The sequence below is a fragment of the Rhinatrema bivittatum genome, chromosome 4 (assembly GCF_901001135.1).
Source record: "Rhinatrema bivittatum chromosome 4, aRhiBiv1.1, whole genome shotgun sequence".
Taxonomy (NCBI): domain Eukaryota; kingdom Metazoa; phylum Chordata; class Amphibia; order Gymnophiona; family Rhinatrematidae; genus Rhinatrema; species Rhinatrema bivittatum.
In genome coordinates, this window is record NC_042618.1 from 107573540 (window position 1) to 107589376 (window position 15837).

The 15837-nt window shown below is 40.3% G+C and overlaps 1 protein-coding gene across 2 annotated transcripts in view; it reads left to right on the top strand.

The window, feature by feature from the left end:
* Positions 1–15837, top strand: part of EHD4 (EH domain containing 4) — a 128308-nt gene that overhangs the window by 18393 nt on the left and 94078 nt on the right. For both annotated transcript variants that reach the window (XM_029598637.1, XM_029598638.1), the window contains exon 2: positions 10935–11111. In XM_029598637.1, coding sequence (XP_029454497.1) covers positions 10935–11111 — 177 coding nt within the window. The remainder of the gene's footprint in view (positions 1–10934; positions 11112–15837) is intronic.

The following is a 15837-nucleotide window of genomic DNA, read 5'->3' on the forward strand; positions in this document are numbered from 1 at the left end:
TCTTTCCGCACCCGGTGTCTTCTTCACGCCAAGGCATCCCTTACCACTTTACTTAAGCAAGAAAGTTAAAATACACGGATCATGTGATTGTTGATTATTATTCGTCAAAGCTTTAAAGTGCCTTATGCTATATTAGCATTTGTACATATGTTTGCATATTTATATTCTTTTAGACACTAAGGTTCATGTTACGCCTTAGCAGCGATTGTTCGATTGTATTATATTATATGTTGTCAGACGCTATGTTTTTTATGTTACAATGTTATGCCTCTGCCGCGATTGTTCTGTTGTATTGTAAACCGATTATGATTTGTATATCATACAAGAATGTCGGCATATAAGAATCCAAAATAAATAAATAATACAACCGCTGGAAGTTTAAAAGGTCGCTGTAGAAACTTTGCCAGCCTTGTGAAGGAGGTGGGTAAACATTGTAGTAACTTTCCAGCATAAGGATATTGGGAGTGTGCTTAGACCAACTCTTGGGGATTTTAAAGGCATCGCAATTAAATGTAAAAGTAACAAAATTAATTGGAAACTGCAACCACCTGTAGCAAGTGGGTCAAATGGGTATGAAGAATACCAACATACTTAATAGGCACTACTTTAGTGATGACATCAGCAAGGCAAGGATACTGCTACAGTTGAGGAGAGTGATCTGCCCCAAGCAGAGGTGCGCTGTCAGAATGTCAGCAAAGTGTTAAGCACAAAAAAAAAACCTGTTAAATAAATAAATTAAAAAATTGGGGGGAACAGTTAAAAAAAAAACCAAAAAAAAAAAAACCAAAACCCAAAAAAACATTTTATGAATGAGTGTATGTGTGATCGGAAAATATTGAATTAGCTAATTCTCCAGCTGTGAAAAATAAAAGGTAAGGTTAACAATAGTTTTTAATTTGACACTGTATTTTGATCAGCTTTTAATAGTAGAAAATGGAGTGAGTGCAGAAAAATAGATTTTTAAAGGAAAGTCAGGTAAATGTATAAACACATATGACCTTTGAATTATAGGTCCAAATTGTATTCAGATTGGGCATAGCAGTGATACAAACTATAGACCCTTTTTAAGTAATTTAAAAGAGGAAGGTTGGACAGAAGTATCTAATAGAATCAGAGAGAAAGCGCAAAGCAGTTATAGCTACTGGTGTGACTTAGTGAGTGAAACCACTGGAAAACACAGACAGGGGAAAAAAATCGGATTATAATTATTTTTTAAATCCCACTAAAAGTAGAGGCCTGCTGAATAGTGCATTATTGGATCCCAGTTCCAGCTTTTAAGAATAAGGTGAGTATATGATATACACACATTAACCCACTCGGCACCATCACAGGACCCAACAACATCAACTACAACTGGGGCTCATTCACCTGCTCTTCTGACGTTCTTTGTGAAGTGGAGGAGCCGCCTAGTGGTTAGAGCAGCAGGCTACAAACAAGGGAAACCAGAATTTAAATCCCACTGCTGCTCTTTGTGACCTTGGGCAAGTATCTTTACCCTCTATTGCCTCAGGTACAAACTTAGATTATATGCTCTGTGGTGCTAGAGAAGTACCTACATATACTCTACTTTGTAGTGCCAAAAAGTAGAATATAAATAATAGCCAGTAAACAGATTTTCCGACATCAACTCAGTTGGATAGAAAGCCCAAGGGGCAGAAGTCTTTGTACTTCCTAAAGTCTTTGGGGCAATACCTGGTTACCATTGCCCTATCAAAAGCAATTATTGTGGGTTGAATTAAAATGTTGGCTAGATGTGCATATCTTCCTCACAGATGTGTAATGTAGACCAGAGCATCTGATTTGCCATTTTGTTTGGGTAAGGAATAGTAGATTGGGATCTATTTAATCTTTGGGAACTTGCCAGGTACTTGTGACTTGAATTGGCTACTGTTAGACACAGGATGCTGGGCTTGATGGATCCTTGGTCTGACCCAGTATGGCAGTTTATGTTCTTATGCCATTACCTGCTAGCAGTGTCCCTCTGCTGTGACATAGGACAAACAGGGCAATCCCTAAGAAAAATAATAAATGGACATAAGTCTGACATTTAGAAATGGCAACCTCCAGAAACCAACTGAACATATCAACCTTCCAGGACATTCTCTGACCTTAAGGTTGCCATACTCTTACATAAGACCTTCAGAGGAGCACTGCAGAGTGAAACTGCTGAATTGGAACGCATAAAAAAAAAAATTAACACTGTCACCCTAGGTCTGAACAGATAATGGCTTTGTGACTCGCTACAACTTTCACACTTACCTCAGTTGTTAATAGGCCATTTAATGCTATTAACACTACCTCTACACCATGTCCTGCCTATTCCAATGCTTTCTCTTTTTTTCTGGATATATTTTACCCATCTCCCGTACATCACTTCATCCATCTGAAAAAGTGGACACTGTCCTTGAAAGCTCATGCTTTAATAAATTACTTAATCTATAATGTGCCACCCAACTCCTGTCATTGTTTTGCTACACCAGACAAATATGGCTATATCCCCTGAAGATGTTTCACTGTTCAATAGAGTACGCAACACCAAAATGAAGCAGAAAGAAAGTCATTCAGATAACACCTGCAGAAGAAAGTTTATGCATTTAATCACATTGTATCATGAATATATAAATTGTTCTCGCAATTATCGAGTCAGCATAGGGAGAAATGATTATCCTTTGTACTGCTTTGTACTATAAAAACAAAACGGTCAGAATGCACACCAGGGAACATAGTAGATACCTGACGATTATTATGGGACCAGAGTAATCTGCATCTTTATTTAACTAAAGCATAGCGAAGTAAGTTCCTGAAAAGAAGACGGATGACGGAACAACACAGGACAACTGAGATGACATACACTAGTAGTGAGAAATGTCGCATTCAAGCAACGTAGACTGAAAAATAAATGTGTTCATCCATCATAAAGAAAACAGCAAGTCTAGCTAACAGAGAGAGAGAACATTCAAACACAAAGGGAAAAAACCCACAAGAACAACTAAAAAACCCCCCCAATGCTGCCAGTCGGGGTAGGGGAAGAAGCAGAGGCCCTGTGAGAGGTGGAGGTACTGTCCCTGGAAGAGATTGAGGCTTTCCAACCGGTCCATTGACAAGGAGGCAGCATGGGCTGTGTGCTACCATTGCTGCAGGGTCCTGAGTGCCCATGGGTGGCATCTGGAGGGGAGACTGATGGGAGCTGCTATTGTCTGCATCGAGTGGGGTGGCAGTGTTTGCACCAGAGCTCCTAGCACAGATAAATCAGAATATTCACAGTGCACTGAATCGGAGGTTATTGAATCCCTGGGGATTATCATTTATAAGGCGCTGGACTACACTTTGAAGGAGATTGAGGAACAAGAACTAAACCCCCCTTGGAATGGCTATTCTGAGCTCTGTAGGAAAGATGTGGGCAATGCTGAAGTCTGTAAGCTGACATATATTCCAGCAAGTCCATCTGTTATAAAAAGGGCAACATAAGCCCCGATGCAGAAATCTGAAACATGATACTATGTTGGGCGTTTTCAACTTCTAAAAGAAAATACTAGTTAATTTGCAATCAAAAAAATTATTGGAAAATGTATTGATATAACAGCACGGACATTTATGGACCGATTAGTTATGTTTAAAGGAACCTTAAGCAAAAATCCTATACATAGCTATTATGAAGTTTCTCACTAATACTGCACATGTAATATGTGTTGCATTGAAAACTCTTTTAATATAGTATTTTGCTTTGGGCATTTGATAGAATTGACTATTTTTGGAATAATTTACAATTGAAGTTGAATATATGACATTTTTGGTCTCCATCTTGCTGAAATTATTAAACTATTTTTTCAGAAATGTGAAACACCAGCATGGAGATGCAGAGAGATTTATGCTAATTTTCAGAAAAGCTGTATTCTCAGCAGAATTCATTTTTTGCCATTGTCTACCACTTGGGCTTGGATACTTTTGTAAGATGCCCTGGATAAGAGTGTCAGATACCGAAATAAGTAGCAAATGGGATTTAGGGTAAGAGGTGTCATTGGCTTGATAAGTGTGGTGGTGTTACTATGCCACTAGAGTAAATAGTTCTATTTCAGATAGGAGGTGGTGCTTTTGTAGTTTGTAATTGTCAGATTGGTTTATGATTTGGGGGGGGGGGGGGGAATCTCTTATCTTGTGAGTTGTGTTGATGGAAACCATTATGTGGAAAGTGAATGGCTGAGTTGTATTGAGATTCAGGAATACAGGTTATGCTTTTTCTCTCTTCTTGCTAGACAAAGACTGGGGTCACAGCTGTTCTACTTGCTTCACCTTTTTAGCTGAGAGGATTGGAGTTAAAACTACCTTTTGTATCTGAAAGTGGTAAAACATGGCTTTCTTTTATGATGGGAATTTCTGGTAATGAGATATTAATGAATGATTGCAAGGTGTGTGAATACTCCTTGGAGTTGGAGAGTTGCTGTAAAATGTCAAACATTTTCAGGTATTTACTGGCCATTACTTACACCCCCTTTTGGTTCTGAACCACTAACACGGTGCCATTTACTGCAGTTCTTTACATTTGTTGCTTTAGAGCCCTGCATTTCTTTTTCTTTTGCTGTTTATCCCTGCCCTGCTGTTTCCAGGATTGCAGAACTACATGGGATTCTTTCTTCCAGCTGAATAGGTTTGATTAGTGGCAAAAGGAGTGACTGCTCTGTTGTGTGAACTTGTGTGATCTCTTCTTTTCTGACTTGTTCCTGATGATCAGCTAAATGAGCCTAATCTTTATGAATGGGGCTTGGGGAGAAGGGGGAGGGAAGTGTTTGTGGCAGTGACTCCTTGCACAGGACAGAAGTTTTCAACTCCTGCTCTACATATTTTTTTTTGTTTTATATACCACCACTTATATATATAACCTTGCAAACATCTTCACACCTCTCTACATTTTTCACATTCAACTATCTAAAAAAACTATAAATTAAAATGTAAAGTAGTTTTTCTCAAATCTACACTTTCATCGTGAAAGAATAATTATAGAAATCTTCCAAAAGAAATCAAGACTAGAAAACCAAAAAGTCTTGATTAGGTACATAAATCCCTTGGTTCAATACTAGGTAAAAGCCTCCACCTTTTTTTTTTTTTTTTTTTTTTAAAGCAATAACAGCCAGGATAAGGGTCTAATAACTTTGCACAGCAGTATGGTGCAGTTTTTGCCCTTTCTTCCTAGCAGAATAGCTCAAGATCTTTCACGTTTGCAGGGTTGTTTGTGGGCTGCAGTCTTCAAGCTTTGCCACAGATTTTCTGTTTGTATTCAGGTCTGGGCTTTGACTGGGCTTCTCAAGGGCATTCGCTATCATCTTGCAGACTCACTTCATTTTTGCTTTCTACTTGTTTGTCCTACTTGAAAGGTGAATCTTCACATTCCCAGGTCTGTGGCAGCCTGGAACAGGGTTTCCTCTGGGACCTCTCCCTGTACTTTGCACTGTTCCTCTTTCTTTCAGTCATCACAAGCCTCCTTGTCCCAGCTGTTGCACTGCATCCTCACTACATAACGCTGCCGCCACCACCAAACTCTACTGCAAGGATGGTATTAGCGAGGTGATGTGCTGTTTGTTTTTTTATACTGCACTTTGCTTGGCATTGAAAGAATGGAGGGGGTAGCCTAATGATTAGAGCAAAGGGGTCTACGAACCAGGGAAACCAGTGTTGAAATCCCACTGCTGCTCCTTATGACTTTGGGCAAGTTGCTTTACCCCCTCCGTTGCCTCAGGTACAAACTTCGAGGTGAATTTTAAAAGCCCGAAGCGCGCATTATTTAGGTTCACCCTCGCCCAGCAGATTTTAACAGCCGCCCAAATATGTGCATAAATGCTGCTGCTCACGCTTACTGGAACTTCTCAAAGCGTGACATGGTCTGGGCGTTAACTTGGGCGTTTTGGAACTTTAAAGAGAAATTTGCTCTCAAATACTTACGCGATCCAGCACGTGCGGAGGTCTCCTGCTGCGTAACTTTACTTCTGCTATGGATGGCGTGTAAGTAAAACAAAACAAAAAACAACCCATTTCAGAGGGGTTTAAAGGGTCTGAGGTAACTGGGGTGTGTACAGGTTATTGAAACCAGGGGGGCTTGGAGGACCCATCTGTTAACTGGGCGAACTGGGAATGAACTGGTAAAACTGGCAAATGCGTCTGCAAGCGTCCCTTTTAAATATCCTTCCACTTAAGTGGTAGAAGTGGCTTTTGCGTGCACAGGCACACATCCACTTAAAATTGGGCGCACTTTTGTGCACGGCCAGGCTGTTTTGTAACGTGTAAGCATATATGCACGAATGTTATAAAATAGCCATGGGCCAGCAAATGTGCGCCTGCTCACTGGTTTGAAAGTTACTGTCTAACAGGTTGATCCAGTAAGGGCAGGTAGGAAGAGCTGCGTTAGTGCCGGGCGCACCCGCGGTTGCCGCACGCACAGTCCGGCTCACCTACCGCTCGATCCTGTACTCTAATCTCATGCAAATGTAAGCAGCGTCCAAGAAGCGTTAGGCGAAGTGTTAGGCCCGCGCAACCCATTTTACTGTATAGGCGCTTAATACAGCGCCTATACAGTATCCTGGGTGCGCTGGTACCTGTCATTGAAATGACAGGCACCAGGAAGTGGATCCCAACTTTAACCCTAAAACCTAAAATCCCCTCCTCCCGAAGCGGCTCGACATGTGCCAACTTACCTTTTGTTGCTTTTCAGCCCTTTCAGCCTTCTCTGCCGTCCTCCGGAGGGGGGGCAGCCGGCGGCGAAATTGGCTTGCAGCGGTGTGTCCCCCCCCCCCCGGTCTCGGTTCTCCTGGCTCTCTGACAGCGGGCTGCCTCCAGCGCTCACGTCACCAGCGGCCAAGAAATTAAAAGAAGAGCGCGGGTGCAACCAAGGGGAAAAAAAAAAAGACGTCACGCCCGCCCATCCCTGCGCTTTCATTGGCTTGAGCGCCCACAGGGACGTGCGGGCGTGACGTCACGGCCGTCCCTGCGCTTTCATTGGCTTGAGCGCCCAAATTGACGGCGCCGTCAATTTGGGCGCTCAAACCAATGAAAGCGCAGGGATGGGCGGGCGTGACGTCTTTTTTTTTTTCCCCTTGGTTGCACCCGCGCTCTTCTTTTAATTTCTTGGCCGCTGGTGACGTGAGCGTTGGAGGCAGCCCGCTGTCAGAGAGCCAGGAGAACTGGGACCGGGGGGGGACATCGCTGCAAGCCGCTTTCGCCGCCGGCTGCCTCCCCCTCCGTGACGTCACGCCCGCCCGTCCCTGTGCTTTCATTGGCATGAGCGCCCGTCAATTTGGGCGCTCATGCCAATGAAAGCACAGGGAGACCGGGACCTGCGCGGGGCCCCCCCCCCCCCCCCGCTGAAAGCCGCTTTCGCTGCCAGCTGCCCCCTCCGGAGCACGGCAGAGAAGGTTGAAGGGGCTGAAAACAACAAAATAAGTTGATAACATGTCGAGTTGCTTTGGGAGGAGGGGATTTTATGTTTTTAGGTTTCTTTTTGGGGGAAAGTTTGCTGTCTACCCTTACCCCTGCCTCTAACGCAGGGGTAAGGGTAGGCGGTAAATGAGCAGGTTAAACGCGCGGCAAAACGGCAGGGTAATAGCGATACTGTATGGGAGGGAATAGCGATACTGTATGGGAGGGAATAGCTAATTCGATGGTTTACATCTAATATACATGCCGCGTGCGGAAGGGGTTACCCGGGGATTTAAAGAGGTGGTAAGGATGGATTAAAGGGGATAGTGTATCGCAGGTTGGACTAACGCGGCCGAAAAGTGAGTAGAAAGCCAGTTAGGAGCAGGGTAACCGCGGCCGCACTTTACTGTATTGAGCTGTAAGATTGTAAACCTTCTGGGGATAGGGAAATACCTGAATGTAATCCGCTTTGAAGTGCCGAAAAGCCAGCTAATGCCGTTGAGACCAGAAAGTTCCACTTTAATCTCATCAGTCCACAAAACCACCTCCTGCTTGTTACTCCTGGGGGGAATTCTGCACCCAAAAACTGAAAATTCTGCATATTTTATATTGGTCAAAATTCAATATACATTTATTTATTTTATTTAAAAACTTTTTTATTTATTTATTTTTAATTTTTATATACCGAAGTTCTTGTTGGAATTACAAATCACTCTGGTTTACATAAAACGATGAACTGCCCAACAGCGGATGGGGGCTTTACATAGAACTGTAGAACATAAGGAACAATAAAACCGGATGTCAATTTAACATAGTAATAATAAATATAATAATAAATATAATAATATAATAAATATAATATAATATATAATATAAAATATATATATATATATATATATATATATATATATATATATATATATTTTTATATATATATATAAATATAATATAATATATAAATATAATAATATAATAAATATAATAGGGGAGAAGAAAAACTGATACTTCACGCAATCCAGCATAGCTCTCTGCTTCAACGGCAGGGGAGAAGAAAAAAGGATTCGCACTCACAAAGCGGGGAGTAGCTGGCTTGTTACGGCGGTTACTACCCCAAACCAATAAGCCTGATACTTCACTTTCAATGCATATCCTGCTTCAACCGCAGGGGAGAAGAAAAACTGATACTTCACGCATATCCAGCATAGCTCTCTGCTTCAACGGCAGGGGAGAAGAAAAACTGATACTACACGCATATCCAGCATAGCTCCCTGCTTCAACGGCAGGGGAGAAGAAAAACAACCAATAAGGGCTGAATAACACAGTCTGGGTAAAACAAACATGGGTGTAGCTTGCTTATTGCGGCGGTTACTACCCCTACTACCCCTAACTAATCAAGCTTGATATTTCACTTGGTTGCAGCTCCATCACTGCTCTCTACATTCATGGTGGGGGTGGAAGAGAAATAGAACCAAAGAGCTAAGAGAAACAGATAAGTATGAGAAAAAAATGTGAAGCTTGCTGGGCAGACTGGATGGGCCGTTTGGTCTTCTTCTGCCGTCATTTCTATGTTTCTATATGTTTCTATGTTTCTATAATATAATATGTACATACAATTTAACTATTTAACGTAGTAGAGATGACCTGTCAAATCTACCATATAGATACAATAAGAGTAATATAGTGAACTTATGGAAGTAATATAGTGAACTTATACCGGCATTCGTAGGACACATCATGTCGGTTTACAAGTAACTGAGAAAGGAAAGGAAATTACAATGAACAGGGGAGGGGTTAACTGGATGATATATCAAACATCAGTGTTTGACTAATTTAAAATATAATACAGAGAAGTTATTATTCAAAGATGCAGAGTTTTAGTATATATTTTTGGCAGTATTTCCCTAGAAGTACACTGTAAGAGTGTCTCACCCTCTCTCCCTAGTCCCCTGACCAGACCCCTTTCATTTTGCCCCCTCTAGGCTCAACCCCTTCTACGCTATCTCCACTGCCAGAGTTTGAGCCCCTTACACAGGCCACCACTGTCCCTTTCTTATACAAACACCCCCTCACTCGGGTGCCCTATCTCTCTCTCTTGCACACACAGGTTCCCTCTCTGACACATCCCCTCTTATCTGTCACACACCCCTGCACGCAGGCTCCCTTTTTCTCTCACACAGTCTCTCACCCCTTCACATAGGCTTCTTCTCACACACACACACCAGCTCCTAATGTAATCTTTCATACATATACACAGCACCTCACAATCTCTTTTCACATTTACACTCTTCCCCCCCCCCCCCCCCCCCGTCCCATCTTTGCTGCAAGTGGGATGGGCTCCACGTGTGGCACGCTGGGCTTTTCTAATCCTTGTGGTGAGCTCTGTAAAGGCAATTTTTTTGCACTGGAGCTAATTTGAGTTTGGTCTGACAACGTGAAGTGTGAAGACCATATATATGCAACCAGGACTTTCTTTTTAATCTTATCTTTGGAATATTTCTACAGTTTGTGTTCATGAACGAGCATGTTATGTAGATCAGGGAAACAAACTCCTACTTTAATGTGTTCTAATTTTGTATTTTTTAGACAATGTGAAAAATGCACAACAGTGGCAAGGCACTGTAATTGCAAAATAACACAGGAACTGGGGAGATCAATTTGGGTTGGGCTAGGTAGGGGAACATCTTAAGTTTCGGATTATAGTCATGTTCAGGGTCAAATAACTAATGGGAAAAGATCATGGTTTTCATATACCCTTGTAGTAAAGCTTGCTTGCAGAATTTCCTTATTAAATGTAATTTTCAGAAGCAGTTATAAACTAGCCTTGTTTTCCCTTTCACTAATAACAAGTATTAAGACAGAGTACTCAGTTATGGTAAGTAGAATAGATCAGAATGGGAACTGGCACTATTGTGATCCTGCACAGAGGCTAGAACTCAATAATATTGAAATCAGATCAGTCAGGATGACCCTCTGTGCCCTCTCCTGTTCCTGACAGTGTTAAACAGTAAACATTTCTGTTAACTTGCATCCTTCCAAGTTATTTCCTCTTGAATATTTTTGTTTCTAGAATGCATGTGTCAAGCTGTAAACATTAAAAATTCAGGCTTAAAACAGGTTCCGGATGTTTTGGAATACGAGGGTGACGTGGTTGTGAAAGATAGGAAAGCACTTTGCTCAAAATAATCTTTTTTGGTCCTTCCTCTTCCAGAGGTGTTGTGCTCAGGCTGTCTGATTATACGGCGTTGCATTTGATGTGGTATTTGACGTGCTATAATTTGATCTGTTGAAAAAGCATGCTTTATAATCTTTATATAAAGTTTTTGTGAACCAAACTCTAGTGACCTTAAACATGGTATATGCATTTTATATACTAATAATATCACAAAAAATTCTATCTGGTGTGTGTTTGCCATGCTAATGAAAGACCTTATTGCAATTTATTTTTGTAAGAGAAGTTATCTGAAAGCTGTTTCTCAAATCAGCAATTAGAGCAGCCTGTTTACTTTCTTCTTTATCTTGTCTCCTTGCAGATACCTCTTAGAACAAGATTTCCCAGGCATGAGAATAGGCCCGGAGCCCACCACAGATTCTTTTATTGCGGTGATGTATGGGGAGAAAGAAGGGTCCATTCCGGGAAACGCTCTGGTAGTGGACCCCAAGAAACCATTCCGCAAACTCAACTCTTTTGGAAACGCTTTCCTCAACAGGTACGTTTTCACTGAAATTGTTCATACCGCAGCATTTTCTCGTGTTCTCTTCCTCTAAAGCAATATGGAAAATAGTCTCCCAAATCACTCTGAGGGTTTATAGCCTTCTGTGCACAGTGTAACATTTTATAGGGCTGATTATATTAATAAAAAAAAAAAAGGCTGAGCTCATAAATTTAGGCTTTATATTAGGTGCCTAACCCCATCATTCATCAAAAAGTGTTAATGCATTGAGAATGCCTGTGATAAGGAAAAGGGGTGTGTTTATGGAAATTTTTGAGTTATCGTAACCTTTCTGCTTCGTATCTGTATTATTGCATGGCGCCATACAATAATCCTTACTTTTCGCATCCTGAGAGAGAGAGACTGACTGAATATCTACAAGGCCCTCATAGTAGTTAAGTATTTATATTTCTATAGGATGGCCTCCTAATACCTCGAGGTGAGGAGCCAGTGGTGGTTTAGGGGCCAGTTTTGCGCGTAGAGTGAGACATACGAGCAGCACAGTATACCTTGGTGAAGATTTGACATCATTTGGGATGAGGAAAGTCCCAAAAACATGAAATTTCTATGTTCTCTCACTCTAGCTTGATGGAGTTTCTAACAGGATACCATAAGGATTATTGCACGGCGCCGTGCGATAATACCAATACGAAGCAGTAAGTTACGATAACTCAGAAATTTCTATAAACACGCCCCTTTTCCTTATCACGGGCATTCTCAATGCATTATTAACACTTTTTGATGAATGATGGGGTTAAGCACCTAATATAAATCCTAAATTTAGGAGCTCAGCCTCCCCAGAGGCTCTTTCTCTCCCTCTCCCCTCTCCCGCGTTATCGTGTATTTTAACGCCTTAACGTGTTTTGATGAATGATGCAGTAAGTTAGGCTCCTAAGTTTTTAGCTGAAAATTCACATAAATTTAGGAGACTAAACGTTAGGCCCCTAAATTTTAAGCTTGCTATTTATTTGCCTAGAATTAGGCTCCTAAATTAGGTGCTTAGTTCTGTAAATCTATGCTAAGCTCCTAACTTTGTTTCTTCACACTAACTCTGCCCCCATAGCTTCCCACTTTCTAGGTTCATAAATTTAGAAACCTAATGAAACTAGGAGCTTAAATTTAGGCACTCAGTCTTAGTACATTTTCAAAAGGACCAATTTAGGAGCCTAACTTCAAAGATTAGGAGCCTACTCTTTGGAAACTGACTAACCTTTACGAAATCTAGTGTTCCCTGTAATATGGGGGATGACATATATGTCCAGAATTCTCTGATCAGTGTCTAGAAGCCAGGAGCACTATACCACCAGAAGATATCTCTGTACTCTTTCAGAGTCTGAAAGTTTAGCCTTCTGTCTTTTTTTCACTTTTGATTTTTGGACCAGGCAGTTTCTTCCTGTTCCTTTGGGCTTACAGATCAATTGGAACTGGGACTGGGATTGGCTACCATGGGTTTATCATTTCTATCTCACCTAACTCATTTGTATCTCACCTAACTCAGGAGTTATAGTCCTTGGTTGGGAGGCCACTCACCAGGGCTTCTTCCAGAACCTTGCAACCATGGACTCTTTAAGTCCATCCACTAGGCATTACTGTTGCATGATGACTGTGACTCGCTGCCTCTGCAGAAGACTAGACCTGGGAATTTTCTTTTTTTTTTTAACCATCTCTATATATTTATAATCCGCCTTTCCAAACAAGCAATCAAGGCTATGTACAACACTTAAAAAAAAAAAAAATGCCAATTAATAATAAACAGTTTTAAGTGAATAGTTAACAATAATAAATATTTAATAAATATAACAATCAATGAATAGTATGACTTTACAACAGCATCAAAGGTTCCTATTCAGGTACACCAATCTCTATTGAATACTACAATCAATGCAAAGGTACAAATCCAGAAATATTGTAATAGTATACCAGATGAGGCATGTCCCTGTTAAAATGCAGAACAAATGCACTAAAATTTGTTTCTCAAGAAGCTCTTGAAAGGCTAGGTGGAAGCTGGATTAAAAAGTCATACTTTCAAGATCGTTTGGCACATCAGTTCTCTTCCCCTCTCATTGATTTCGGTAGGTCATTCCATATGCTTGGGGCTATAGGTAAATTTAGAGCGTACTTTCAGATACCTTTCTGCATGTAACAGTGCTTTGCCTGTTGAAAGGGCATGTTATAAAACTGCCTGACACATCTGTATACATGTCAGTTTACCTGGGCTGAGTGGAGTTGGGGAGCACTTGGCACTTATGCACCCACTTTACGTTTTGAGAAAACTTACATGCATTTTTTTTAAAAATTCCATGCACACAATAACAAACGTAATTGTGTGCAAGTAAATTGGGGGGGTGGGGCTGTGTGACATTTTTCAAAGCAAGTTTACGTATGTAAATTTGTTTTAAAAATTGGTGTAACTTACGCATGTATTTGCCAGAAAAATTATGAATGTTGTTCCAAAATTACCCCCTTAATGTACCTTGTACTTTAGGTTTATTCTTTTTAGTGGAAAGCAAGCAAAAACTTAGATCTTCAGAGGCAAAAATGACAAAAGGCGAGTGGCACCTTATAGATTAACCAGTTTAGGTAATTCAGTCCCCAGTTAAAATGGGCAAAATCATTGAGATTTCCCTTTGGATCTGATTTTAATTTCCTGCAGTGATATTGGTGTGTTTGAAAGCCCCTTCTACTTAGCTTGTCCTACCATTATGAATGTAAGGAGCTAGGTGGCAGCTGTCTTATTGATACATAAATACAGCTCCGGGAGCTGAAAGTGAACTTGGGGAATGAGTTCAATGTGAACTGCGAATATAACTAAATGTGCCTTTTTGTAAACCGTTATGATGGTAAATAACTTAATGACGGTATAGAAATATTTTATTTAATGTTTTTCTTAACCGACATACATCAGAGATTTCAAGCCGGTTTACATGTAACGGGGAAAACGAAACAGGAAAAGAGCAGTTATAAAAAACAGGGTAAAGAAGAACTGGGAGGTGCATAAAAGGAATGCACGGTAGAAGAGTGCAAAAGGCATGTAAGAAAACAAAACTAGAGAACTTATATATACACAATATGTATCCCAAACTTGAATCGGGTTGTGAAAGAACAGGTAGCCAGGGGCCAGTACAATGTCTAGAGCAATTATATGCACAATATGTTTCCTAAGTTTAGACTGGAGAGAAGCATTGGCAGGTTAAAGTATGCCGGGGTTAAGTCTTGAGTTTTATTTTGAATTTTTGCGTACTCGGCTCTAGTCTGAGTTCGGGTGGCATAGTGTTCCAAGCATAGGGGCCGGCGATGGAAATGGCACGCTCTTTTGTAGATTTGAGGTGTATATGTTTTGGGGCGGGAGTATGGAGGGTACCTTTTGTAAGAGGATCTGGTGGGTCTGTTAGAGGTGTGTGCATTTATATCCACCAAAAGTGTTTGCAAATATACAGAAGAAAATATAGGAAGACTGAAATTAGAGGAGACCAAGAAAATAATAGGATGCTACAGTATATAGCTAAGAAGCATGCAAGTTTCTACTGTGAAGGCTAGATAATATTGCTAGTTTAAATGGTGGGAAATGGCTAATGAAGACCATCCCTTCCAGTTCTAGTAGTTGTGGCTTAGTTTTTTTTTAGTATATTTACTTAGTTATCCTGTTTGTTCCTAGTTTCACCCCATGCTCCTTTGTTACCTGGGATTGAATTTTAATGGATGCCTCCTTTGTACTTATATTCTAGTGTATGACTTGTAGAATATGCTCGGGAATTGATTAAATCCCAGAGATGAGAAACTTAGGAGACCTAAGCTTGAATTCCATCCCAGCCATTCTGTGGCTTGAGCAGGTGATAGTTTACAGCAATAGTGCTAGCTAGAGTCCTGAGAGCATTGTCTATATTCTGTTGCTGCTTGTTTGGATCTAAAGTTTTTATATTAGAAACACCAGCGAGAGAGGACTTGCTTTATTGTATTTGTACACATTTTTTGTTTAATAAAGTATGCACTGTTTGTTTAAGAAATCTCAAGTCCACTCTTTTTTAAATTCATGGTATATTTATTGGGTATATGTTTGTTTACCCACGGATACATCTTATTATAAAGCGCCTGATTTAAAGCTCTGTAAATGCTGACAAAATACAGTGTTTCATACTATGGGGAAAAAAAAATCTTGATACAAAAATGGTAGTAAGTTTCATGGTTTTTAGAAGGGAGAGGTTTTTATTTATTTATTTTTTTTTAATTCTTTATTTATGACTTTTCTAATACAATTTGTATCATAAAGTGAACAGGAAACATGTTGTATACTTTAGGAGAAAACAATATTAAGTAAAGCTTTCTAATACAATAGAATATTTTACCTAAGTAGCAACCAATTCTCAAATAATAAACCAGTGAGAGACAAACTTTAAAGGAGATTATAGGAAATTAATATTAGTTCAAGGCATTTACCTGAAATTAAAGAGCAGAATAATTACTTTATTCCCCTGAAAATACGGTATGCTCTGGGGAGCTATGAGTATCTATATAGAGCTTTAGTTGCTCTGGGGAAAAAAATATAAACGTATCTGCATCCTTTTTAATAACGCATTTACACGGATATCTAAGGACAAAAGTTGAACCGAGAGAAATCACATTTTGTCTCATGCTCAGAAAGCCTTTTCGTCTTTCCTGAGTTATTTTGGAAACATCAGGGAACATACGAACCTTACTACCATGGAACAGCGTGTTTAAATTTTTG